General features: G+C 39.3%; 4 protein-coding genes across 10 annotated transcripts in view; 2 read left to right on the top strand and 2 right to left on the bottom strand.

Moving 5' to 3' along the window:
- The window catches only part of PMS1 (PMS1 homolog 1, mismatch repair system component), a 46,897-nt gene extending 44,577 nt beyond the window's left edge, over positions 1-2,320 (bottom strand). Inside the window, exons 1-2 of one of the 5 annotated variants that reach the window (XM_062579152.1) lie at positions 2,033-2,100; positions 1,276-1,340 (exon numbers count right to left, since the gene is read on the bottom strand). The gene's annotated coding sequence lies outside the window, so the exon portion shown is untranslated. Of the gene's footprint in view, positions 1-558; positions 703-833; positions 874-1,275; positions 2,002-2,032; positions 2,101-2,296 lie in introns of those variants that run through there. The other 4 variants (XM_062579151.1, XM_062579154.1, XM_062579150.1 and 1 more) reach the window with 4 other exon arrangements.
- A 256-nt stretch (positions 2,321-2,576) lies between these two features.
- ORMDL1 (ORMDL sphingolipid biosynthesis regulator 1) lies at positions 2,577-9,962 on the top strand. Of its 3 annotated transcripts, none has more exons than XM_062579376.1 (4): positions 2,577-2,633; positions 4,179-4,359; positions 6,751-6,902; positions 8,386-9,962. In XM_062579376.1, exons 2-4 carry the CDS (start codon positions 4,186-4,188, stop codon positions 8,519-8,521), a joined length of 462 nt encoding a protein of 153 aa, XP_062435360.1. In that variant the 5' UTR covers positions 2,577-2,633; positions 4,179-4,185; the 3' UTR covers positions 8,522-9,962. The 3 variants fall into 3 exon arrangements, with proteins under 3 accessions (XP_062435360.1, XP_062435361.1, XP_062435359.1); XM_062579377.1 differs by lacking the exon at positions 2,577-2,633 and adding an exon at positions 2,667-2,682; XM_062579375.1 differs by lacking the exon at positions 2,577-2,633 and adding an exon at positions 2,984-3,783.
- A 374-nt stretch (positions 9,963-10,336) lies between these two features.
- Positions 10,337-16,832, top strand: OSGEPL1 (O-sialoglycoprotein endopeptidase like 1). The gene is made up of 7 exons (XM_062579374.1): positions 10,337-11,111; positions 11,765-12,152; positions 13,028-13,232; positions 13,316-13,464; positions 14,062-14,192; positions 14,336-14,407; positions 14,893-16,832. The coding sequence occupies exons 1-7, from the start codon at positions 10,900-10,902 to the stop codon at positions 14,969-14,971; spliced, it is 1,236 nt and encodes a 411-aa protein (XP_062435358.1). The 5' UTR covers positions 10,337-10,899; the 3' UTR covers positions 14,972-16,832.
- Positions 16,373-26,522, bottom strand: part of ANKAR (ankyrin and armadillo repeat containing) — a 24,784-nt gene continuing 14,634 nt past the window's right edge. The window contains exons 13-22 of the mRNA XM_062578935.1: positions 26,328-26,481; positions 26,076-26,237; positions 25,313-25,419; positions 23,420-23,542; positions 22,152-22,310; positions 21,430-21,547; positions 20,630-20,739; positions 19,112-19,308; positions 17,147-17,193; positions 16,373-16,663 (exon numbers count right to left, since the gene is read on the bottom strand). Coding sequence (XP_062434919.1) covers positions 16,380-16,663; positions 17,147-17,193; positions 19,112-19,308; positions 20,630-20,739; positions 21,430-21,547; positions 22,152-22,310; positions 23,420-23,542; positions 25,313-25,419; positions 26,076-26,237; positions 26,328-26,481 — 1,461 coding nt within the window. The 3' untranslated portion in view covers positions 16,373-16,379. The remainder of the gene's footprint in view (positions 16,664-17,146; positions 17,194-19,111; positions 19,309-20,629; positions 20,740-21,429; positions 21,548-22,151; positions 22,311-23,419; positions 23,543-25,312; positions 25,420-26,075; positions 26,238-26,327; positions 26,482-26,522) is intronic.

Genomic DNA, 26,522 nt, shown 5'->3' with positions numbered 1-26,522 from the left:
CATTAGAAAAAACACATTTTAAAAGAACTGTTTTTCAGTGACTCTTACATAAATACATTATAGTTACAGAGTACATTTTTCAATAAACACTGACTTCAGTGCAAGCTGGATCCTAATACGTGTTTGACTTGTGTAAGAAACAAACAGTATATGCAACTTTAGACAACAAAATACTATTTTAAGTAGAATAAACTTCTAAGAAAAAAAAATGCAAGGTAGCATGCCAGGCAGCAAGCTCCAGGCTGTGGCTTCAGGTGATGCAAGGAGAAAGAGCATTACTAGACATCTCTTTTTACATCTCAGGAATGACACAAGCATGATGTTCCTCTGTGCCCCATGAGGAAGGTTTCTTCTCCCCCCAGTAACACTCTCTACTGTGACAGGCAGAAGAGCTGCATTTCCACTGAAAGGCCAATGACCCCTTGAGTCTTAGTTTTCTGATCAGTTCAGTCCAAGCGATCTGTTGGCGAGTATTACGCCTGGCCCCTGACCACACTCTCAGCATCCTTCCACAGCACATGCGCACTTGTGAAGGACAGAGCAAACCCAGATATCTACCTGCTGACACAGTCAGCACACGGCCACGGTGTGCGTGGCAAGGGGGGCAGCCAACACCATGGAGTACAACTGCTCTGCAGGGTATGCGGAGCTGATACTACAACTACAGAACACTTTTCCACATTGATATCTCTCTGAAGAGTGCCACTGTTTAAACATAGAGAGCAAAACAAACACCACAATTATTTGGAACCCTCCTCGCCATAATATTTTGAAGAAGAAGCAGAATCAGAACTTTTCTATGAGCAGCTACAAATTGATTTATACTTACTTACATTTCAAAAATAATTTGCCTTTCAGATGTGGTTACAAGATCTGAGCGAGTATTTTTTCACCAAACAAGCATAAAAGGAACACGAAAAGATAAGTGGTTGTTGAGGAAACACCAGTATTAATCATTTTCAGAAAAGCAAGTTTCCTCATGCATTCAACAATATAGGACTCCTGTGTGAAGTGTTTTATGATCTACTAATAACAAATGCCAGACTGGAGCTGGATATTGTTATTAAAGAACACTGATTAAGGCAAGGGGTGAATCCTAAAGAAGAAAAGCTGCACATCACTAAGCCAGTTTCTCTACGAGGTGTCACTGATGCAAGCGTTTTGGGATAGAGGAAACAGCTCTGTGATCCCTCCCTTCTCCCTGGACTCAAAGCATCATACCCTGTGCTGTCCACTATTCACCAGATCAAAGAGCAAAAACAAGCATAGTCATACATGCGTGTTTGTCCAAATCTCAAAAGTACTGATATATCCTCTTAATAAAGCTCCTGGGGCTCAACCTGTCAAAATTAAAACAAAAAATAAGTGATAGAAAGTGTTTACAAAGAGATTAATTTAAAATATCTAGAGGATGCAGAGCCAGAAGTGAAGACTAAGCAGGATGATGGGTTTTTAGGTTTCCTGGGTTTCAGGCAGGGAGGTATCTGCGGGACTTGCTACCTGTGGATGTGCACCCAAACCCTGCCTACTTTTAGCCAGAAGAGACACTTTTCAGCCTAAGCCACACAGCAACCACAATTCTTTGCTGACTGCCTAGATTATATTATAGCCTGTAATCAGTAGCAGGCCTTAATATTTTCTGTATTTTAGGAGTGCCACTTATGCATCCCTGTCACCCTTCCAGATGAAGATAGGTACTCTGGCAACAGGCACTGTCTAAAGAGGTGCAGCATTACATACTGTTAGGTAAACTGTGATTTAAATTTTTTTTAAACCCTCACAGTTATGTATTTTAAATCCTAATAGCTACAGCCGCAGCCTCACAGATTTCTGAGCAGCACTCAAGCTCCCTTTTGAAAGTCACTGCTCTTAAGAGTTCACTGGCACATTCATGCAGGTAATTTTTCGTTAGTGTAAGAACAACACTGATGAAAAACTGTGAACAAAACCTTCCCAGCGCGGCCCCTGAGTTCACGTATAACCACACGCACGGTCCCTAACTGCCTGCTCCGCCCATCCTTGAGGAAAGCACCTGGGAGGGCCGCGGCCTCGGCCTCGGCCTGCTCCCAGCGCCGCGCCGCGCCGCGCCGCGCCGCGCCGCGCCGCGCCGCTCCCACCCCCCGGCCCCGCGGCCTCCCCGAGCCGGGGCCGCCGCCGCCGCCGCCAAGCCCGGCCCGGCCCGGCCCGGCGGTGCGCGCGGCGGCGCAGGCCGCACAGCGGGCACAGCCGCGCTTCCCGCCGCCGCCCAACGGCTCCCCGCGCGCCGCGCGCCCCGCGCCTGCGCCGTCCGCGCTACCTGCGCCACGCCTCGCGGCATCGCACTCCCCTTGCCCCGCCCCCGCCCCTCAGCCCCGCCCCCGGCAACGCACCCCGGGCGGCCCCCTGCGGCGAGCTCCGCCCCCGCCCCTCATCCCCGCCCCGGCTCTCAGCCCCGCCCCCGGCCGCGCGCCCCGCCCCCGCCCCTCATCCCCGCCCCCGGCCCCGCCCCCGGGCGCGCGCCCCGCCCCCGCCCTCCGGCCCCGCCCCCGTCCGCGCGCCCCGCCCCCCGGCCCCGCCCCCGGGCGCGCGCCCCGGGCGCGGGCGGCCGGCGGCCCCCAGCTGCGCGGCGGCGGCGGCGGCGGCTCCCGGCGGAGGTGGGGTCGCGCGCGGGCGCGGGGGCCGCGGCGGCGGCTCCCGGCGGAGGTGGGGTCGCGCGCGGGCGCGGGGGCCGCGGCGGCTGCCCAGCGGGGCCCGGCGGCTGCGCTGCGCCCAGGCGCCGGAGCGGGGCCGCGGCGGGCCGTGGCGGCGGCGGCGGCGGCGGCGGGGGGCGGCGGGGCTGAGCCGGGCCGTGGCGGGGCGGCGCGGCGCGGCGCGGCGCGGCGCGGCGGGAAGGGCCGTGGCGGGTCTCGCGCGCCCCGCGCGCCGCCGGCTTTGCCCCGAGGCCGGGGCCATTCGCTGCGTCCGGCACCACGTGCGTGCCCGCGGGAGCGGGAGCGGGAGCGGGAATAACGCCGGGAGGACACGGGGAAGGGCGTTCCGGTGTCGTTAGCCGGGGTTCGGCTGTGCTCCCCCCAGGGCCGGAGGAAAACTCTCCTTTTCCAGCCGGCAGTAAGGCGCCGCGGGCGTGTGCGCGCCCTGAGCGCCTGGCGCAGGTGCGCCTTATAGCCGGCATTGCGCCGGTTCGCTTCCAGGCTCGTCCCACCCGAGTCTGTTCTGGAAGCGGGTGCTGTTCCTCGCGTTGGTACGGTGAAACGCTTCGGTGTTACAGTGCTTGACAGCACTAGGCCGGTGTAAGAAACAAGCTCTTTATCAGAACGCAAACAGTTCCTGCCAGTTCTGTGCACTGTTTTAGAAAGAAGTTAAAAATTCTCCATCCTAGTCCCATAAACAAATGTGAGTGTCCTACAGGTTATGCAAACGTGAACTGCACAGTGAGTATTCTTTTTAATAGGGATAACGAAGTTTAATACTCCAGGCCATAGGAAAGAGTCACCTCCAGTAAACTCTGTAAATCTCCCAAAGAAAGCGGGGTTATGAATTTGTGCTGCGTGCGTCTGTGTGTGTATGTCACTGAAACCGTCTGTTCCAGTGGCACGACGGCTGATTTTAGCCAGATTTGAAAGATAGAAACGACCAAGCTAAATGTTCCAAAACATGCAAAAAATAAACAGCTGGGGAGAGGTGGAAGATCTGAAATCTGTACCCTGCTGCAGGAAAAGCAGGCAGAAATTAGTCCTTATTTGTTCCTTCTAGCAGTGGGTAGCTGGGTAATTGCTGTATGAAGAATTACAGATTAGCCATAACGTAAGTGGACAGGAGGAAAAATAGCCTGATACGGGAAGTGGGGAGGAACTGTGGCTATTGTAGCGGAAGCATAAAGGAATCTGGGGGAAAAAGATGCCAAACTGTAGGAAACAAAGCTTTGTTACTTCAGCCACTCCCAAAACATCGTAGATATATATATATATATTTTAATGTTGCTTATGTGCCAGACTTCTTCTGTTCTTTTAACAAATAATCCTTCACGCCCCCTTGGCACTAACTTTATAAATAATCATACAACATTTGAAGATCTGGAAGTGCATCTTAGCTTATGCACAGTGTTCATTCCAAACTTACAGCCTTTTTCCTAAATCTAAGCTTTATTAAGTACCTGTGTATTACAACAGTCTCAGTCTCTAAGCAGTTCTGTTTTATAGGGCAAAAATGAACGTAGGAGTTGCCCACAGCGAGGTAAATCCAAACACGCGGGTGATGAACAGTCGAGGAATGTGGCTGACATACACGCTTGGAGTCGGCTTGCTGCATATTGTCTTGCTCAGCATTCCCTTCTTTAGTGTCCCTGTTGCATGGACTTTAACAAATGTGATTCACAATTTGGTGAGTATCCGGTCTTATAACAGCATTTTGAAAAGCTGCTGTTGAAAAAATTGTTGTTTGAAAAAAATTTTACATGTAAGAGAAAAGAAGAATAGCTAGGCTGTATAGATAATGAAATCTAGCTAGCCAAAACACCTTCTCTCACCAAACGGCTTATCCACTATTAAATAAGCTGGGTGTTTTTGAGAGGAGGAATGATTGATTATCACTTTGGGCTTAAGCACAAAAGTCATGAAAGATTCCTTTCGTATTCTGTGTCCTCAAAGGCGTTTAGTTATGCTAGACTCTTACAAACGAAAAGATCGGCGAGCCGGCGGACTCTTGCCGTGCTTTGGTCTGTTGGTGAGCAGAAACACCGCTCCCAGGATAGAGGGCTACTGCATTTGTAATTCTTGGATATTATCTACTAATGTTTCTGCATAAATCCGTTAGTAGCCCCAAAATGCTAAATTTAGAATTTTAGATACCTGTTCTTTGAACGGAAATGTTTGTATTCTTTTTCTTCTTGTTTTGATCTCTGGTCAATCTAGGTAAGTTTTAGCTCAGAATTACTTCAACATACAGCTCTATCACTGTACATAACGTAATACAAATCTGATTTGAAAGCAGTGAGGAAAAACTGGACCACATGGACCCAAGCTCTGAAGCCATTTGTTACTCAGTGAGTTCAGATGCACATGATGTTCTTTGCATGCAAAGTGATTTGGAAGCTGAAGAGCATGAAAGTCTTTCCCCCTTCCCATCCCCAGGATGCTGTAATTCTGTTGTGATCATTTAAAGCAATGCAAGTCTGAATATTGGTCCTGCCAAGCTCAAAGAAAAGAGGGCCGTAATCCAGAAGTTTACATCATACTTGAGCTTTGCTAGCTCAGCTTTCTAAGATTCACAACAAAGAAGTCTTGACGAAAAGGTAGCTTCCTCCCCGTTTAGGAAAGTGATAGTCACGTTGAAGACAAAAGTTAGATGATGTCCTCTATAAGCTTGTAAATCTTCAGTTTTTTCCTCAAGGACTCTTTATTTTTCTAGCTATGTTTAAAACTAGTAGTGAGCTTGTAAGTATTACTATAGCATTTCTTAAATTCTTTTTGATAGCATCAGACATGCCTGACTTTGAAAGATATTGGCAGACATGAGAATTACTAAGTATTTCCCCAAAACTTAGTATTGCAAGTAGCTATATTCATTGCAAGTAGCTATAGTTAGCACAGCGATGAGAACAAGCACTGGCAAGTAGTTTTGCATTGGAGCAATCAAAGATGGGTATGAACCATACTTTGGATATGTCAGTATTTAAACAGAACTTATTTTGAAACATAGCCTTGAAAGGTTTGACAAGAAACAAAACAAAACAAAAACCCTTGGATTTCCACTACTGGAAAACTCTTAGCTGACCTTGAAAGCACTTTATTTTTTTTTTTGGTTGTCCTTACTGCAAATACTAGTGCAAAATAAACTAAGTAGTAAGAATTAGATTTCATGCCAAGAAGTGACACAAATAAAATTTGTTTTCATTGGGTTGTAAAACTGAGACACAGCAAACATCATGGATCAAAGAATTGGTTAAACAAATTAATTCTCTTATCCATGGTCATATGCCACCTGTCAAGGAGGCTGTTCCTAATAAAGTAGAATGACACTTGAAGTGACTTGCTTAACCTTGTCTCCTGTATAAGAAATGTGAAAAACTGTTTTTTCTATTTAAAGTGTTCTCTGGCAATTTACATATGTGCCATAAGAAATAAATGCACTTTAAAGAAAGGAAACTGAAATCTTTGACATTTGCTGATAGAGATTCTTGTGTATCTCATGGATAGAGGAAAAAAAATGTTTATGAAAACTGGAAAAGAACAGACCCCACTATCTGAAAACAGTGGACTCAAATTTGTATTTTGGAGCAGATTAGACATGGCTTGGGTCCATCAATTAAAAACAAAGAACAGTTCAGTGTGATAAAGAGATAGGCAGTATTCATCAGATAGCAGCTTCTAAGCATTTGAAGCTAAGGTAGGTTGCGAGAGCTTTCAGAATTTCTCCTTATAATATTGCCTAGGGAGGGAGGGAGGGGGGAGAGAGAGATTTTAGATAGTATATACTATATAGATACTTACTTTGCACAGACTCTATCACTCAATTTACCAGTGTTAGAAAAGCAGTAACATTAACCTGGCAGCCTTAGAATTGTTACAGTACTTACTAAAATTTGGTTGAGTTCATTCAATCTTTGCCCTCTAATGTAGAGGACAAGGCACTGGGTTGGATGTGGACTTTGGTTCTAACTCTGGCTATGCCATTGAATCTGTAACTTTTTTTTCCCCCAATACCTTGAACAATGCAACCATTACATAAAACATAAATAATAGTGTCATTATATTTGCTCGTTATTTTCCCCAGGGAATGTATGTGTTTTTGCATGCAGTTAAGGGAACTCCTTTTGAAACACCTGATCAGGGGAAAGCTAGGCTACTAACGCACTGGGAGCAACTGGATTATGGAGTACAATTTACATCTTCAAGAAAATTCTTCACAATCTCTCCTATAATACTGTGAGTTCTAAACTATATTATGCATGAATTGAATCCTAAAGCCATGCTTTCAGATGCTGCAAAATTAAATGACTTGCACTTACTTTTTAAAAGGATTTTTCTCTGTTGATTTTTTGTTTGTTTCTACATTGTAGGCTTAGGGAATACTTATTTATAGGCCATACAATCAACAGTCTTTTCTCATGTAGCTTTCAACACGCTAGTTCAAATACTGAATTCAAAGTTTGTTAACATTTTTTAATGGGATCAAATATCAGAAAGGTTAGAAGGAAAATTTGCTATTAACTCTTAGAGTTTTTTAAGAGACCAAAAAGTTGAAAATCTAAGCTAATCTAAATACCCTTAGTTACACGTACATTACTTTATGGCACCTATTAACCATTTTGCAGCTTGGGAGCCACGAGGAACGTGGCAGTGCTTGGTGAATGGGATCCTCCGCGGTCTTGCCTGTTGGTTTTGCTTTGTACACACTGTCTTCTGTTTACATGAGTTACATAAACAGAACTCTGATAGAAATTATACACCTCATGTCACTTGACAAAAGTATGGTTGTGTAACTACAGGGAATCAGATAAGTATTTAATAGACATTGTAAAAAGCTGTGCTGTTTTTCTTTTAAGCTGTCTGTTTTCATGGCTGGGAAGGGGGAGAAAGGTGAGGTCCTGCATCAAGTTTAGAAAGCTGTCTCACAAAGGATAGAAGCTGAAACAAAGCAAAATGCTACAAAAAAGATCTTTCTTTAGATGTAGCTTCCCACTTTTTAGTGGGACTTTTATAATCATAACACATGTACACCTTTCTCTGCATGCACCAGTAATGCCCAAGAAGCTGAACAAACATTTTCCTTTTGCTGCAAAAACAGCAATCTTACTTCTGTGACTAGTTTTTGCAAAGAATGAGATGGGGTTATTGGTTCAAAATATAAGAAATTTGGATGTGAACTGGATTTTGAGACATGTTCCCTTATTTTCCCAGTTGAACAGGTTGTGGACTAGCTTAAAGGAAATTTGTCCTGGAAATATGTGCTAGATTGGAAGCATTTCAAGATAATGCTGATCACAAATGTGCTCAGCAGAAATGACTTTTGCATTGAGAAATACCGAATGTTTTGTCACTGAGCTTGTTGGGGTGGCTGCGATACGTATGTCACTAATGGGTCTTACACCATTTAAAACCTGTAACACAAATGAGGTTTGTAGCTTAAGATATAGAGACCTCCCTCCTCCCAAGCTGGAGGGGAGAAATGTTGGAGGAAAATACCAGCTGAGAGGTACTTTTCAGCACCGTGACAAGCATGGGAAGAAGATACTTGGCCCATTGCTTTGCTGTAAGACCTAGAATCTGAAGTGAGATTTCTAGTACAGGAATACATGAGCAAACTATTAGTGATTAACGAAGCCCCTTGTTAAACCATGCTCTGTTTGGTTGGTTGGTTTTAGACGAGTTGTTACCAGCTAAGCTTGCTTCCTCCTTTTTCTTGCAGGTACTTCCTGGCAAGTTTCTACACGAAGTATGATCCAACGCACTTTATCCTCAACACGGCCTCTCTCCTGACGGTGCTCATCCCCAAGCTGCCGCAGCTGCACGGTGTCAGAATCTTTGGCATCAACAAGTACTGAGCAGAAGGTCCAACGCCGACCGGCCCCGGCACCGCCGCTGCTTCTCCTCCGCGGAAGGAAACGAGTAGGCTGCTGCTGTGCCCGTTACCTAGTAATACTGCGTGAGAGATGCTTTTACCTCCTAGGTCCGATTACTACTACTTGCAACGTTGCCTGGAATGAAAGCTGAATTTATAAAAAGATGCCTCCAAATACTTAAATGTGAATTGGAAACCTCTGGAAGAAAGATTTCCATGAGGAACTGGGTAGGCCAGCTCTATAGCGTAACCAACACCAAGACGGTGCAGGTGTCTGGCTGATGCAAGTGACTGGTAGAGGAGGTATGAATAACTGTTGAAATGGAGAGCAGTGTTCCACAGCCACCCAATCAACCGTGGTACAAATGGTAACTTAATATTTAAATCCAGAATCCTTAACTTAAAGGGCTGGCGAGGCTGCATTCTTGGATTACGTAGAAGTAGCTAGTTACTGCTTTTTGGATTGTAAATGGTTTGGTTTTGTTGTTGCATGGGAAGAGTTTCTCTCGGTAGATACTGCGACAGCTACTATAACCTGACAGTATAATCAATGCCTTATTTGCTCCTGTGATCCTTGTCACGAAGAAAGTCCTTAACTGTCAACTCAGGGGATTTCTACGTCAACCTGATCAGCTCAACTTACCTATGCTTCTACAAATTGCCAATGTTGTTTTTGTTTCATTTTTGCTTTCCAGAAAAAAATTGTCATTGATTTTCTATGTGTAAATGAGTGGAAATTTCTTTTAAGGTGTGGATATTTGACTATTTTCTCTGGTACTCACGGATTGTAATTCAGTGGGGGAATGGTCGCTGCTGTTGTAGGAGAAGCAGCTCACTTAGAGAATAACAGTGTTAAAATATGTAAGAGGAACTGTGTAGGTCATAAGTTAGATAGAAGTCCAACTAGAAATAGGTGAGTAGACAAATCGTATGGCCTAGCTGTATGCATCTGCAGAAAAAGATACAAATAATTTGCGTGTCTTGGAAATGTGCAGGAATGCAGCGTTTTAAGGGTACAGTGTGGTACTGAGTAATCTTGTATATAATCGGCTCTGGAACTAGAGCGAAGTAGGTACATCTAGAGCACCAAGCACTTATTTCTGTATCTTGCCGAAAAAAGGTGATTTTTTTAAATCTACCGAGTAGCTGCCAACTGAAAGCAGATTAGATGGATAGAAGCCTCCATTCACGACTTCAAAGGTGACTTTTTGGTTTCCAGTATCATGGCCCTGATACACGTTTCCGGTTGCAGTGACAGCCTGTGAGGAAGAGAGAACACAAAAACCCCCAAACACCGTGGTGTATTTCTTTTGATGTTAGAGAATCTTCAGATCACTCGTCTGAAAAAGACGCTGTTGCAAAAAACTCTTTAGCAATCGGATTTACTTAGAAGTCAATAAAGTTTGAAGTTATTTGTACGCCAAGCGACAGCGGGCTGCTTTTTAAATCAAGTCCGTCGCCGGGTCGCGGTGCCGCCGCGCTGCGCCTGAGGCGCCCCGGCGGCAGCGGCCGGAAGCGGGGCGGGGCGGCCGGAAGCGGGGCGGGGCGGCCGGAAGCGGGGCGGGGCGGCCGGAAGCGGGGCGGGGCGGCCCCGCCGCGGGCTGCGCGGCGCATGCGCGGTGGGGGGGCGGCGCGGCGGGTGCGCTGACATGGCGGCGGCGGCCCGAGGGGAAGGGGCAGCACGGAGGCGTGCGGCGCGGGAGTTGCGCGCGGGGAGGCTGACTCGGGCGGCGGCGGGCTGCGCGTGCCGCGGCCGGGGCCGCTCGGCGGGGGCGGCGGGCGGTGCGGCGGGTGTCCCTTCCGCTGGGCGCGGGGCAGCGGGCGGGAGCGAGGAAGCTGCGGTCCATTTAAAAACCCAGACTTCTAGAGAATTAAATACGCGTATGGCATATTTTACCTAAACATTGCAAATTCATTACCTGTCATAGATCTGAAAGAGAGTGTGCCTGACAGTCCCTCAGTAATAGTTAAGCGAGTAGGCAGAGAAAACTGGGGCGGCCCCCGCTTCGCGGCGCTGGACCGCCAGCTGTGTCCGGCTCCGTCACCGAGACACCGCCGTACGCGGGGGTCTGCTGGGAGGAGGTGAGAGAAGATGGGAGAGGGTAGCAGCCAGCAAAATGCAGCTGGGGTTTTTATCACCTCTGTGCTGCTGGATGCAACAAATGAATAGTATGTAAACCACCTTTAAAGTAATGGAGTAAAGGAATTCTCGGTAAATTGCAGTCTGGGTGGATATTGCTCATATCTCAGTGATCGCTGGTTACTGGCCTTGGTCAAAAGACCTTTGTAAAACACGAACTCTGAAGAGATGGTCTCTGTGCAGTTCCTTTCTAGATGTAACTACAAGACAGATTTTTGACAATGAACAGCATCACCAAAAGCCTTTTGAAATCAATTAAACATGGCCAGGCTGCGTGGCTAAGAAGCAACTCTACTCACTTGGGAAAACCGTGTCTTCCAAAACTAGTTCTGGGAATAGAAACAAGCTGCGATGATACTGGTGCTGCTGTGGTGGATGATGCTGGCAATATTCTAGGAGAAGCACTGCACTGTCAGAAGGAAGTCCATTTGAAGTAAGAACATACTGCTCTCAGTGTTTTATTATGTAACTAATTACATATGCTTACTGATGATTTTATTCTTGTTCTTGCTTGTAACATTGTTAACACAAAACTCTTCTCCTCCAAAGTGCTTGATACGAAGTGTGTGGGTGTAAGGACTATCTTTTGGCCCAATGCACATTTTTCTTATGATTCTAGTAAGAGTGAGGGTAAAGAGTTTCCTCTAGTGTTTTCTTTCCCCCCAAAAGACATTATTTAACTTGATTATTTAGCCTAATTAAACATCAAATTATTATTAGTTATAACCCAGATTAGATAGATAGACTAAATGTCTCCAATGTTATGAGAAAATTAATGAAAATAGGCACTAGCGGCTAAATACCTGAACTAACAGTTAAGGGTCAGTGATTCTGAATGTTCAGTTACCAAAATTGTTTTCCCACCGTCTTTGGTTGCCTTTAAGGGGAATATATCAAACTTGAGCAAGTAAAATGCTTTTCTGGCTTCCCAGTGAAAATGATGATTTCTTCAGTACGTAGGTGTCCTTTACTTTACACAAAGCATCAGAGAATGTTTTAGGGAAAGACGCAAGAAGTAAATTTGCTTTTTCTGTGATTGTCTGTTACGAAATACAAATTGTATTATAATTTTTTGTTTTTAACTAGAACAGGTGGGATAATTCCTCTGGTGGCACAGCAACTTCACAGAGAAAACATTGAGCAAATAGTAAAAGAAGCGCTTAGCATCAGCGGAGTTTCTGTAAATGAACTTGCTGCTATTGCAACTACAGTAAAACCAGGACTTGCGTTAAGTCTTGGAGTGGGACTGAAATACAGCTTAAAATTGGTGAACGAGTATAAGAAGCCTTTCATACCCATTCATCACATGGAGGCTCACGCACTTACCATTAGACTGACAAATCAAGTGGAATTTCCTTTCTTAGTTCTTTTGCTGTCTGGAGGTCACTGCATTTTGGCAGTAGCACAAGGAGTTTCAGATTTCCTTCTGCTTGGACAGTCAATAGATATAGCACCAGGTGACATGTTGGACAAGGTAATACTTCCATGCATACATCAATCTACTTGTTACTGTAATTATACTACAGAGTAGCAGTATTGACATCAGGCTGAAGACAGTAATAAAAAGCAACATGAGCTTTAGTTAATGCTTTTTGCATATATTGAAACAGCATAGATTTAAGAGCCAAGAGGCTGTTAAAAATCTATGCATTTTGGAGCATCAGTAGTAATTATACCTATTAATTATATTTTAACAAATAGATAAATTAGACAACCGAAGTTATGTTGGAATTAGGTATTCATTGTACAAATGAGTAGTACTATCATGAGAATATCAATAATATTTAAAACATACTGTCTAATTTGAAACAATACATATTAAAATCCTTGTGTTACTGGTTTTATTGTGCAGTTTAAAAAGGTTGGTTTGGCCTTTAGAATCCAACTTTTCTGAGTCACTGAGTGCAGTCTGTAAAATTGGCCACTTTCAATTATTTTCAAACACAAGCCGAGTTTTTAAACATATATTAAAGAAAAGGGTGGAGTGGAAAAGAGAAGTGTTATCAAATCAACTTTGTTTTTATTTACCTGATAATACAATATGGCTGCCCACATCTGTTTCCCAGAGCAGAAACACTGAGCAGACTGTTCTTTGCAAAATTTGCTGACTCTCACATTTGCCTACGTCGTTCTAGAGTTGCATTTCTAGTTGCGCTAGCAAAACAATCCACTACATTACCATCCCACCAAGCCTTGCCCTTATTGTGCCCCATTTGTACTTTCATGGTAGGAACATTGGATTTTGTGATGTGTCTCTACTTTAACTCCACTAACTTCAATACAGTGATGCAGTCACAGGAGTAATTAGTTAGGCTCTTCATTTTGAGTCTGTTATTATTTCCTCCGCAGGTGGCAAGAAGGCTCTCCTTAAGCAAACACCCAGAGTGCCACAGCATGGCTGGGGGGAAGGCTATAGAGCACTTGGCTCAGACTGGAAACCGGCAGCGTTATGCATTCAGAGTTCCCATGCAACATCACCGTAACTGTGATTTTTCTTTCTCTGGACTTCAGAATCTTGTAAATAAAGTAATTATACAAAAAGAAAAAGAAGAAGGTATTTTTAAACAAAGTCAGGTATAAACTGTACTCTTGATGAGCTACACACAGAAAAACCCATTAGACATACATTTTTTACAGGTCTTCAGGAAGGAGAGCTGCTGTCTTGTGTTAAAGATATTGCTGCTGCTGCACAGCACGCAGTGGCTGTTCATATTATCAAGCGGACGTATCGAGCCATGCTGTTCTGCATAAAACATAGCATATTATCACCAAAAAATGCAACTTTGGTGGGTATACATTATTTTCTTCTTGTTTATGTGAATGGAATTCTCAATTTTATATTTTGCTGTATAATACCACTTGAAGGTGCAGGTGCCTTTTGGTACTTTCTCCCTCGACAGAGCTATTTCAAAATAAAAAATTGTACTTAATTATATCTTAAGTATAGTTACTGAGTTAAGTGTACATTGTGCATAAACACTAATGTTGTGGTGTTAAATTAGTACTAAAATTACTTTTAAGACTTTTTCGTTATTTAAAGCCTACAACTATGTAGATTGTATTTAGATATGTGGCATATTCTTATGGACACACTTTTTACTCCCAAGGACTTCAAAGCACTTTTAAAATAAAATTTAATGTGCTCTGTAAATTAGGAGAAGGACTAGTAGCATCACCTTCCACCACTGTACAGCTCCTTCTGGAATGAAACGCACTACTTGTTTCAGTGAACACAGCGCACTAAAGCAGCTAAGGCAAGAGTAGAAAAAATAATGTTTCTAACAGCAATTGCATAAGGAATTTATAGGTTTTACAATTTTTTACTAAAAGCCCTTCTTCTTTACTTTTGAGTTATGCCTTTTTGTTTTTAAAATTGGTGTCAGGTTGTGTCAGGAGGAGTTGCAAGTAATCAGTATATCCGAAAAGGTCTGCAGATTTTGGCGGATGCAAATGGTTTTGCTTTTCTGTGTCCTCCTCCAAGACTCTGCACTGATAATGGTGTCATGATTGCATGGTAAGGACTGTTTTTCTTAACGTGTATTTCTATGGCATTCTTTAAAACTTAACATCAGAGTGAAAAATTTGCTGTAACTGAGCCCACGTTTGTGTTCAGATAAGTTATGGTGTGCATTTTCATGTAATTGCTTTTTGGCTTAGGAATGGCATTGAAAGGTTACGTGCAGGACTTGGTGTTTTACACTGTACTGATGGCATCCGCTATGAAGCAAAGTAAGTGGCTAAATTCATTTACAGACCTTTTCTTTGCTTTTTCACTGTAGTCAATAAAAATGTAAGACAAGGTAGACTAAAAGACTAACACAAGCTGATGTAGAATGTCTTCGCATTGCATATGACCAGTAAGATAGTCTTGGAATGTCTCAGGACAAGAATTTTGTTTATCATTTTCACATGAAAAAATGATAAAAGGAACTTGTTATATATGTCTTGTCTATGAATAAAACCTTTATGAAGAATTTTTTGCTGTAAGCTATGCCTCCTTTAGGATTCTCACTAAAAACGTAACTATGAACTTCTAGTGTGTCTTGCATTCATCAGTGAGATGCAAGATAAATTACCAACTGATACAGAAATCTAAATAAAATGATTTCCAAAAAGACAAGGTTGAAGTCACTGCTGTTTTTCCTAAGTTGTCCTCCTACTGCAGCAAAATTACGTTTTTAAAAAAACAGATAACAAGTATTACTGTTTTCTAGCGCTGCCCTTGGCATTGATATCTCAAAAAGAGTTGAAGAAGATTCCATCAAGGTGCCAAGACTAAAAATGAAGATTTGATGGTTGGCATCAAGTTTAGTAGTAACTAAATAAATCTAATTACAAATTCTTTAGTAAGAACTGTTTGATTGCTGTTACATTTACTATCAATACTTGGTTTACAGTTGTTAAAATCACGTCATAGAAATAAATGCTATATAATATCACCAAAATGTTTCAAGGTGCAGTTCCACAAATGCATAGGTTCTAGGTATCAAAACATGAAATTAAAAAAGCATTTTCTAATTAATATAAATTTACACTAATCAAAATGTCTTAGTGGTTTATACTTACTTGTACATTTATCATTCACATTATACATAAAAAAAATCATACCTTCTGTGATTAAAAAGCTAGAGAAAGTAAATAAGAGCAAGGATAGATTTTCATAAAGGTCCCAATGTTTTGGCTTTGCAAATACAGTTGAATTCCAACAGTACCTACTTTTCTTCTCATTTAAGAAGGCCTTTCTAGTTAAACACAGCCTTAGAATTTTGGAGTACATGGCTACTAATGCTGTTTAATTTCCTCCTTTTCTAAAGCAGCTAACTATTAACACTGTAAATGGGGATATCAGGGTGCAAGTTTTGTGTTTTGATGTGAATAATGGGTTACTGTTATCGTGCCTTTTGACAATCACTAGTAGATACATTATTCATTGCACTGGTGATTACTGGAACATGTATTAAGCACCTCTTAGTTCTAGATGACAATTAACAAAATGTTTTAATATTTAACACATTTTTAAAGTTACCTCTATTTAAATATAACAAAAATAATTGGGATATCTGAGACAGACAGAAGATGAAGTTTTTCTGTGGTAAAGGTGGCAATGTTTGGACCAGATTGTTTTTTTCTTTTCTTTTTTTGAGCTTCAGTGCAAGATTTAACACAAATTAACAAGTTACATGCATTAATTTTACCAGTATTTTTTTGAAGAAGGTAAGATCCCTCATTAAACAGAAGGTGGTATTTGAAGAATACTTACTCAGTTTTCACAGTTTGTAGCAGTGTTCTAGGAGGCATATTTTTGTATAGTTTTATGGGATTTTAACTATAATAGCTGCTGTGATCTAAGGTGTCTGTAAACGTTTACATATTTGCCATAAAATAGGTTCAGACACTCTCCTAGGTTATTTCCCTAATTTCTCCATATGAAATGTTCAGAGACCTCTTTTAGAGGGATAGAGTGCACTGCTTGATTTAAGCTTCTACTTAAACTCTCTAAACCTGTTAAGTCCTCTTTGACTACTTCACAGTTGTAGATTTTAATGCATTTATTCTTTAGCACTGTAGCTCTTTTTAATGTATTCACAGAGAGTCTTCCTCGATCTAATACAGTCTCAAGAACTGAGATTTCACAAAACACGTTTTGTGAAATAACTGATACAAGAAGCTTTGTAAATACAAGTAACAGAACATTGCATAATTATATTAAGAGCTTTTCAACTCCATCATTGACACAGGACTTAAACTTTTCTCCTGGTACAGTGGCTGAAATCTTACTAAGGTTAACAATTCTTGGTCTTGAAACTTTTGTGATGTCTGAAGAAACTGCATATGTAAATGAATATATTCTAGAAGTTTGTCTACGGAACATATTTGCTCTTCTGAGTTTTCCCCTTAGGTGAACAGGGGTAGATATCAAAAGCAGTGAATCCTTAGGTTGACACTTAGCCCAGGGATGTCTTCCTGTACAACTCCACAGCCTCTCTGAAAAATATAGTAAATTATTTTGTTAGAATTTGTGTCATATGTAATAGATCGCAACTGTGTTCTGAACAGCAAAAGCTACAAGTTTGAGACTTCTTGGAAAAAAACCCCCACAAACGACTTCAAACTAAAGTTGTGTATGACCTAAATAAAGTATTTTACATCTGCAGTCATGACTTTTGACCTTTTTGAATGTACCCATCATCTTCATTGTTTAGCAAAATTAGGAAAATGGCTTTCTTTAATACAGTAGTTAAATTTTGCCACTTGCAGTTTCTTGAGTAGAAAACTGTATTTAGTACAAACTGGTACTCGTTTGCTGTGTAGGGACAAATAAAAGTTTTAAGTTTATGACCAACATACATCTCGTGGCTATAGAAAATACAAACTGATTCTGGAGTTGCTTTTCACAGCCTTACTTTGCAGATGCACCAGTAAACTCTTACCTGACTGCTACTGAAAGTGAGTTGAGAAATAACATACCTCTAGAGTAAGCTGGAACTGCAGGTGGTCCTCCATTTATCATCAAACTGCAAGTAGAAGAATGACATCTTCAGAATGAGTATTTTAAAAGTACTCAACACATTCTTGTACTAGTGAAATGGAGTCTTTCAGCCTTTATTTCAGCTTTCCTTATACACTTTTATTAGGAAACTTGTTCAGATTTTTCATAGTTTAAAAATGTAAACTTGCTTTATATTAAAACAAAACAAGCCTGTTTTGTTACTATCTATATAACTACTAAGAATAGTTGGCATTTGGGGGCAAGGTTCTAGGTAGATGAAGGTTACTCAGTGCAGCACTTGCTTGCTTGACCATTGACCACAGCCCCCGACCATTACTTCCAAGAGGAACTCGTTCCTACATATTTACTGATATTAAGCAGGACCTTATTCCAGGAGCGTTTCTGGTATTGCAAGATAATAAAATCTTGTCTGAACTACTGAAGTGGCAAATATCATTGACTTCACTGGGTCTATATGCAATGTAGAAGGTAAAGGGGAAGTAATGCAATAGGAAAGCATTTCTCTCAGATGTTTGTGTCTAAACCATGCATTCAATAATTAGTTGGCAAAAATAAGAAGAATTTTTGATAAATAACTGTGATATGATAAATGTGTGATTGGACTTAAATGCACAAAACCAAATGCTGGCACTATACCTTTTTGTTTTCAAGTTTTAAAATCTTTTTTCAAAATTTGAAATTACAGCCAATGTTTTATCATTTATGACTAATAAGACTGTTCAGAATTTGCAGTTACATATTATATATTACACTCCTGTGAGCACAGCAACAGTTGATGAAAAACAACTTCTGTTAAGGAGGGCATAGCACTTCTGAGAAATCCAGCTTTTTTAAGCCATTCACCCATACACTTGCACACATCTTTAAAATCTTAAGGTTTTATTAAAAAGAAGAAAAGGAATCTCTGTATACCCTAAGGAAAAGTCACAATAAAATTCACTGTTTAAAAATTATATTCTTAACATTTTCCTTCACTATGACACTAATCTTATTTTTACATGCTTTTTTTTTAACACTGTTTTGCACATCCATGGACTACTACAATCTTTTCATCTTACATTTTCCTCAGTAATTCTGAGTAGTGAATGAATGTATTTTTAAATGTTACAGAAAAATGGAGCATAATGAATAAGAGTAGGGTTTTTCTTTAAAAAGCAGTTACCTCCAACTTCCATGGAGCAATGGCCTAAAATTTTACCAATAAATACAGTAAAAAGAAACATTAACATGTTTTGACTAGCATGGTAAAATACAGATACTACCCATGCAGAATGATTCCTTCTTCTCAGTTCATGCAAAATACATGGCTTATGCTGAACCAGGTATTTATTTAAAAAATTCAGAGCATATTCCCTAGCTGTGAGTCCCCAAAGAACTATAAGATTAAAGAAATCATATTAGTAATACAGAAATTCAATTATGTACAATTCCCAAAATATGTAACCTCTGTTTGGCTAACAGCAAGAATCCCACCAGAATTAGATTATTACTTAAAACTATGTCCCATTGACCAAATTTTCCAGAAAATTCAAAATGAAAATAGTATGCTAATATTTTAAGATTAGGAAAAATCCAGACGACCTCATATGATTAGTTACAATAACATATATCACCCCTTTAAGATGGGATGCAGAGCATAAAAGTAGTATTTGGTATTTAAGGAACATGTTCATAAAATTGGTTTTATATATGCCTACAGATACATCTGTGTATTTACAAATACAAGTTGGCTATATCAAAAACTTGCATTTACAAAGATCATATTGCATGAATCACTACTTTGTGATCATGCATGAAAACACGTTTTTCCACAACAATCTCCTTAATATGCCCTTAAAATAATGTAAAAATATAGTTTTAGGATGTTTATAATTCATTATTTAACTTTAGTAAAACACCAGTAAAAGTACAGGAGACAGTACCTTAGAGAAGGCAGTCCCGCTCGTCTTTCTCGTTGGAACTCATTTACAAAATCCTGGTTTATTCGTGCATCTCTGCTGAGGTTGTTCATTAGGCGGCTAAACTGCTTTGGTTTGTTCCTGCACTCTACCAAGAGATGGCGGTACGCAGTCTGGTTAAATGTTAAGTATCCCAGTGCAGTGGCAGAGGCCATGCAAACCTAGAAGAAAAACTGTTCTCATCCTTAGGTTACACGATATTCTTCTCAGTAAACAAAGAGACCATTTTATCAAAACAAAGCAGGTGCATACCAGCAGATCTCCACTCACCCAACAGAATTCCAAAACATGGATTAAAAAGACAATAGCATGAATGAAAAAGTAAAAAACCATTCCTGTTGAATGAACATAAATTTGGTTCTATTTTCAACTGAAAAGCTGCTCTACTTTGCAGATCCTCCTATTACTTGGTGCAATTTACTGCACCAAAAGAAAGACTGAAGCTCCTGTACCCACCTGTAGCTGAAAACAATGAATATTTGTAGAGAGATGGGAAAGAGTACAAGATTTGTCACCACGTGTCACACAAATTAAAATGAAGCTTCAATAGCCGATTTTTTCACGCCATTATTTAGTCAATTGTTAACATTATTACTTCACTATCTCCCTATACCACTTATAACATATACTACCAAAGAGACATGTAATAGAAGACAGTCAGCTAAACCACCATATGCTAGTTTAAGACACCCCAGGCTAGTCATATTCAACCTACAAGTGCTGTAAGAAGCACTGTTGGTAATTAATCAATTCTTTACTGAATGAATTTTGACACATAGCACTGGAGATTATCTGCTATTACCACTGCTGTTTTGATAGAACAGCAAAACGTAAAGCTTTGATCATGGTAGTAAATATGCTATGGTCTTTTGCTGGGTTCTTCTCCCAATACATGACCCATTTATTGAAAACAAAAAAACTGAATCCTACCTCCATATGGAATTTGTAAACTTACATGATAAGGTAGACTACACCTGCTTAAGTTTTACAAAGATAAGACTAACTTTTGATTATTGAACAACAGACTAGACAACAATTTAGGGAAAGATGCACAGATAAAGCTCTGATGGACTTAAAATCCATAGAACATATGGGAAGCATGTTCAGCAGCCTACAAAAATCAAGACAAACATGCCCTCTATACTAACTAAAATCAAAACGGTAAATCTTTACTACATCTGGTAATTCAGTATCACCGTTATTCAGAAGCACTGCTTTCAAGTCAACAGGAGTCTTCATGGGCTGGATCTGATGGATAGCTGACATGCACTGAAACATTTAGTTGAAAAATTGGCCTCTTCTGAATTCCCAATTTCAACAAAGATAAGAAACCATCAATTGCTATTTAATTACCCTACTTCATGATTTTTTTCCAAAATACTCCTGTTAGCCTGAGCTGTACTGTCAAGCCAGCTGTGCAAGTTAAATTTAACACAGAGCAAAAACAGAAACAACACAAATGTTTCTTTTCTAGCATTTTACCTCTTCGTCATCTGAGTACAGATGATAACAAAGACGCTGGATAGTTCCTAATGTAGTAATTGCTTCTGGAATTCCTGCCCTTGTATGAGCCAAGCTGGCCAATAACTTCCCTAGAAATGAGACATGAGAAGCGTACAAATGAACTGTAAGCATATTAAACCTCCTCCATAATCTTAACGATATATATCAATACTCTTTCTGAAACAACTTCAGAAACTATTAATTGGTTGTATATCAACAAACTTGCCACCATTATTTCTACTCAAACTCTCAGCAATTTTTAAATGTAAAATACTATATTTCTTTAAGAAATCTGCCTTAGGAAGAAGAAAAAACATTCTATGGCTATCAATACTACTTTTATTCTTTAAAACTCCATTTTTTTTAACAAGCTGTTGAAATCCTTACTCACTTTCATTTTTCATTACTAAAATAAAACCTTCCCCTCGTCCCCCCATTAAAGTTCTTTTTAAGATGAATTAGATCTTTATTTCTCCACATTTCCCCAGGAGATGGAGTAGCAGCTATACAGAGGCTGTTTCCACTTTATATTACAGTATAAAATGTTAATGGTTGTTTGCATCAGAAGTGGTAACATTTTTTTTTTTTTTTTTTTAAAAAAAAGCTTCAAACAAGTAATCTGGGCACGCTGTAATTTGATTTTGCGTCTAACATTGCACATGTTTAATTATCATATTTTTTACTACATTATGTTAGAGGAAAAAATAGTCCTTCTTGGAAAATGCATGCTTAATTTTTGATGCTATAAAAATAAGCTGTTCATTTTCTCTATTTCCTACCTGTAAGAATAAGAGTAGCTGTGTTCTCAGAACTTAGCAGTTCAACTAACGTAGTAACACCTCTAGCAGACAAAGTAACCTGATCAACATCCACTATGACTCTGGCTAATACAACAATCTGAAATCAAAAGACATCTTTATGTAGATAAGCCTCATACTTCCTTATCCTTCTTTTTATTATTTGAAAAACAATTATAAATGCTGCTCTAAATTTAATCACAGGCAATGTGATACATTCATAACCAAAACCAACTGTGAGAAAGAATTGGTTTAACTATAGATGCAAGAGTGCAAAACAAACAATACAGTACTTTAAGTTTTAGCTAGCTAATATATAATGCCCTCAAGTAATACTGTTTTTTGCTTACTTCACGTCATACTACTTTATTAGAAGAATTAAAATATTATGTAATACTAAATTAAAACACAAAAAGAATGCTGCATGCTTTAAGGCAAAAATCTTATTTTCTAGATGAGTGAAGGGTACAAAATAAGTCAACATGGTGTAATAAGCTTGAAAAAAGTACTGTATGAAATGTTCTTTAAATAGTTCATTGCAGATACTCAAAAACTTATAAATATTACTATATGATCATATATGATTACACAAAGGCACCTAGGCTTCTATAAACCATATACATGAACATAACATTACCCAGAAATCTTTTTCAGGTTTCAAATATCTAAAGCCTGTGCTTTGAGAATAGTCCCTAATCTCATACCTGAAATGCTGCCAATGCTTTATCTGTCTCAATTTCTGACTGCAGGAAAGGTTCAAATACAGATATTGTAATTGCTCCACTCTCCAGGATCCGGAGTTGTTGGACACAGTTATTGTATGCAAAAAGGGCTAAGGCATATGCTGCTCGTAAACAAATATCCTTAAAGTAAAAAGTCAGAAAATCATATAAATTTGTGTTTCACACTATCAACCCCTACTCCTCCCTGCACTATCTGTGGCTTGTTAGGTATGCTAGAATAGTTACTACCCCTGCATTCTAGCCTATCAAACACACATCTCTTCTTACTACTCCACTTACGTTATTTTTAAGTATTTATAGAAATGTATTCCAGACAAAAGCCTTCAGAGATTGAAGAACAATAAAGCACGAACACTTAACATCAAGGAACATTTATTACTTAGAGTAAAAAACCTTCCTTTGAAATACAGCAAAACTAAGTAGTAAAACAAGTAAACCTAGAACTAAAATCTAAAAAGTTTATAAGAAAAACAAATAATCCTACCAAAGGGTATTTTACTTTTGTCTCCACTGAACGTTTTGCTAATACCCACTACAACTTTTGTTGTGACAAGGATGGGGGGCAAGGGAAAAACTAAAAAAAAAGGAAAAAAAGAGCTAGAATAGCTGATGCTGTGCAGCAGAAAGTTTTGAGAATGACAGCTCTTGGTTTGCTTTTTCCTCTGTGCTAAAATTACACCAGACATGTGCCTGCCCAGCTCCTGACACTGCATACTCCAATACTGGACAATGCCATTAGTAGGTACAGTGATCATGTCCAGTGTTTTCTTTAATTCCTGTATAGGTGGACTGGTTCAAGGGACTGTGAGGGCAGCCAGCTCATAAGGAATCTTGCAGCAGAAATATCTTTTACAGAAAAGCATTTCCTTTAAACTCATTCTAGAAATGGGGGTTTTATCCGCCTGAACTTAAGGTTTTGTTGCCATAACTGCAGTATGTGCCTAGACTGTAACAGCATTTATGTCTTTAAATCTCCTGAAAATGTATCAGACTAGTGTAAATTTTTTACCTAAAAAAAGTCCAAATCTAAATGAACAATTTCATTATCAAAAAGTAATAGTCCAGTTAAAGATGAGACAGTTTTGATTATGGCTAACATGAAAAAGTTTCATACAGAAAGTACAAGCAGCTATTGTATAGTAAACTTCGTGCATGTTAAACTTGCTGTGGCATTATGAAAGGAATATTCTTGCTCTTAAATTGATAGTTATTTTATAGAAAAACCATACCTTATTTTGTACGTGAAGAAGTTCAAGAACATCAGAGTAAACAAAACCCTCTTCCTCATGTAACACCTCCTGTAACTTACGGTTTCTTAAAACAATACAAGCCAAGGAATATGCAACTTCAGCCTAAACATTATGAAAAAAGCAGTTACTCCGCACAACTAAATAAAGACATTTTACAGGAAATAATCATTTATCTTTTCTATTGCAGTGTGTATGCATCCAAACACGGAAGTTGTCATATTGGAACAAATCATTAGTTCTTCTAGCACAGGAAGAAGACTTCACTATTTGAAAAATATGGAAAATGAAAAACATGAAGCTGTTATTTACTCTGTTGCACAAAATTTTAACTGTGTTTTGGGAGGAGAAAGTGAAGCTAAAGAGGAAAGTATGATAGATACATTGAAAATAATAGAAAATAGAAAAATGGTAAGCCTAGCAATCTATCCTTGTAACAAGGACAATTAACGTAACCGAGAGGCAATAGGCAACAACGTTAGATAAAAGAATACATTTACATAACTTACAATAATTCACAGTACAATACTAGAGAGGCTAAGGATTTAGCAAGTTTTAAAGTATTAGCTATTTATCCAGGTAATGAAAAGGTAACAGTCTTATGTTACAAAACATAAGATTCATAAAACACATGTTTGAAAACACTAAAAATCTCTTCATTTCTGTGAACTGGAGAAATCAGAAAAAGGATTCCCCCAATGGTCAGATAACTACTTAAATGCCCACTAATGGACTTCCTGCATTTTCTTCCAAAGAATTCATGACTACTTACTGTTTTAGTATGTCAGAGAATACATATTTCTGCTACAATTCCATAAATTAATGGCTATGTTCCTAACCTCAAATCACAATCTTTGTTCCATGTAATACGAAAACAGATAATCCTTGTAGTATATACATATACACTACAAGAATTATCAGGTATGTGTGGGTGTATATATATATATAAATATATATATATAAAATATATATATTTTTATGTATGTATTTTAAAATACAGATATGATGTATAAAATTTTATTTACACCTACATATGAACAGATAAATGTAATATTGCCCTCATTACTCTGTAGAGATGCCTAAATTTTATCTTCTGATTTAATAAATTTTATCTATGCACTAGGATTAAAATAAACTTTCTTTTAACTCTTGAAGATATTGATAACAGACCCACTGACACAAGACTACACTTTTATACATTACCAGATTCAAAAGTTCTAAAGCTTTTCCTTATCAGAGCTTTGTCGATGTTAAAAATTCACATTATTCCAAACTAGATAATATTAAGGAATAGAAGGAGAATATTACGTGATCTCACAGGATCACATTAGCAAACAGATTTGGTCCCATTTACTTAACATATGTTAAAGGTGTTTAACACATCTGTTACCTATTATTCCATACACAATTCTTTAAAGAGCTAGATTATGAGTTACTACAGAGTAATATCACATTCATGAGCAATTATTTCGGGGAAAAACAACAACCAACATGTACCTACCATGCTCAGGAGAAACACACAAGTAAGAGAATCATCTCACCGTATCTTTAAGTTTCACGTTATTTTCTGTTTATAGACAAATATATACATATGTATGTATTCTTCAGTTCCTCCTAAAATTCAGTCCTCCATATAATTAAAAATAAAACCAGCCACTATTTACAACAACTATTTGTAAAACCAAGATTGACTACAAAATGGCTTTTTAGATAACTTTTCAGTAGCTGATTTTTTAAGGTGTTTTACATTTTTCCTTTCTGTCCCACTTCTGACTACACTGCAGAAAAGAAGTATTCTTAGAAACTTACGCTCTACCAGAGAAGGAAGACGCAAACACAAACATACAAATACACATGAAATTTCTTACTCCACACCTTTATCTGAAGTGAACTGTGATGTTTTAGCATATGCACTAGGATTGGTAAGGCCTGTTCCTCCAATATGCTTTTTTGGCTGACAGGATTGTTTGTATGAGCCTCACCTGTAAGAGTTCACATAAAATATTTCTTACATAAGGAATTTGTGCATGTGGTGAAGAGAATAGAAACAAGGATAGCCAAATTTATACGTGGGTGTATGTACACTACAGTATATATTAGTATGCATACATTAGTGTATACGTATTGACAAACGATATGTAAAACACACATGTATACAATATATATTAGAAGCAAACTATCTAAGTATACATGAACCATCTTCTTTATGCCTGAAGAATTTTAAAGCTCAGACTGTTAAAAGGCGTAACTAATGAAGGTATGCCTTTAAATACCTAGGCAAGAGGTTTCAAATACATCAGGAAGTCATGGCAATTTACTGCTGTATATCAGCAGACAAGAAGCAGCATTAGAGACTGTTGAGAAAAAAATATGGTGTCTGTCCAAGTGTGATAAGGTAGTCACATTTACACCTCAATAACATTGTACAGACAACTTTTTGTGGACATGCTATGGGTTCCAAATTTATCATAAGTGGGTAAGAGTGTCATCTATGGCATCATATATTCAGTCACACACAATGGTTCCGCTATATACTGTACAAAAGAAAATACAATCTGTTAATTGATACAGCTTTTTAGTCCATTTTTCTATTCAGAACCTTTTGCTTCAACAAACAAATTCAACAGATTCTACAAACCAACGCATATGGTCCCCAGGGCTCTGATGACATTCAGGAGTGTTCCCTCTGCTATTTTTGCATTTCTCAACAGCCAGACTAAAGGGCTGATTCCACTTCCTTCACATATTTGATTTTGATGATGTCTGCTCTCTTCGCAAAGAGCAACAACTGCTTCTCCTCCTTCCAACAAAAAAGTTTGAAAATTTTATCAAAGTCCTTTTTAATAAACTGCCCAGTATTTTTATAACCTTGCACAAAAAAGTAGCTTACCAACATGCTGCATTTTAGCAGATGGTGACAAAAGCATATCAGTAATTAAGTTATACCCAATCTGCTCTGCCATGAACTTTTGCTGCTTCAGTTTTTTTCCTGCCAATGCCCACAAAGCTGTTGCACCCTGTTCCTTAACTTTCAAGTGAAATGCCTGTATAGTAAGAATAAAAAAGCTTTTTATACATAGTAGTG

The sequence above is a fragment of the Rhea pennata genome, chromosome 6 (assembly GCF_028389875.1).
Source record: "Rhea pennata isolate bPtePen1 chromosome 6, bPtePen1.pri, whole genome shotgun sequence".
NCBI lineage: Eukaryota > Metazoa > Chordata > Aves > Rheiformes > Rheidae > Rhea > Rhea pennata.
The sequence above is the reverse complement of the archived record's forward strand: the minus strand, read 5'-3'. Positions and strand labels throughout refer to the sequence as shown.

Excerpts from the sequence above, each read along its gene's own strand:
- ORMDL1 (XM_062579375.1), top strand. The coding sequence starts at position 3,758 with ATGAAGAATTACAGATTAGCCATAAC. Across the intron at positions 4,360-6,750 it reads CAAATGTGATTCACAATTTG|GGAATGTATGTGTTTTTGCA; the intron begins GTGAGTATCCGG and ends TATTTTCCCCAG. Across the intron at positions 6,903-8,385 it reads ACAATCTCTCCTATAATACT|GTACTTCCTGGCAAGTTTCT; the intron begins GTGAGTTCTAAA and ends TTTTTCTTGCAG.
- OSGEPL1 (XM_062579374.1), top strand. The coding sequence starts at position 10,900 with ATGAACAGCATCACCAAAAGCCTTTTGAAATCAATTAAACATGGCCAG. Across the intron at positions 12,153-13,027 it reads CAGGTGACATGTTGGACAAG|GTGGCAAGAAGGCTCTCCTT; the intron begins GTAATACTTCCA and ends TTTCCTCCGCAG. Across the intron at positions 14,408-14,892 it reads GGCATCCGCTATGAAGCAAA|CGCTGCCCTTGGCATTGATA; the intron begins GTAAGTGGCTAA and ends ACTGTTTTCTAG.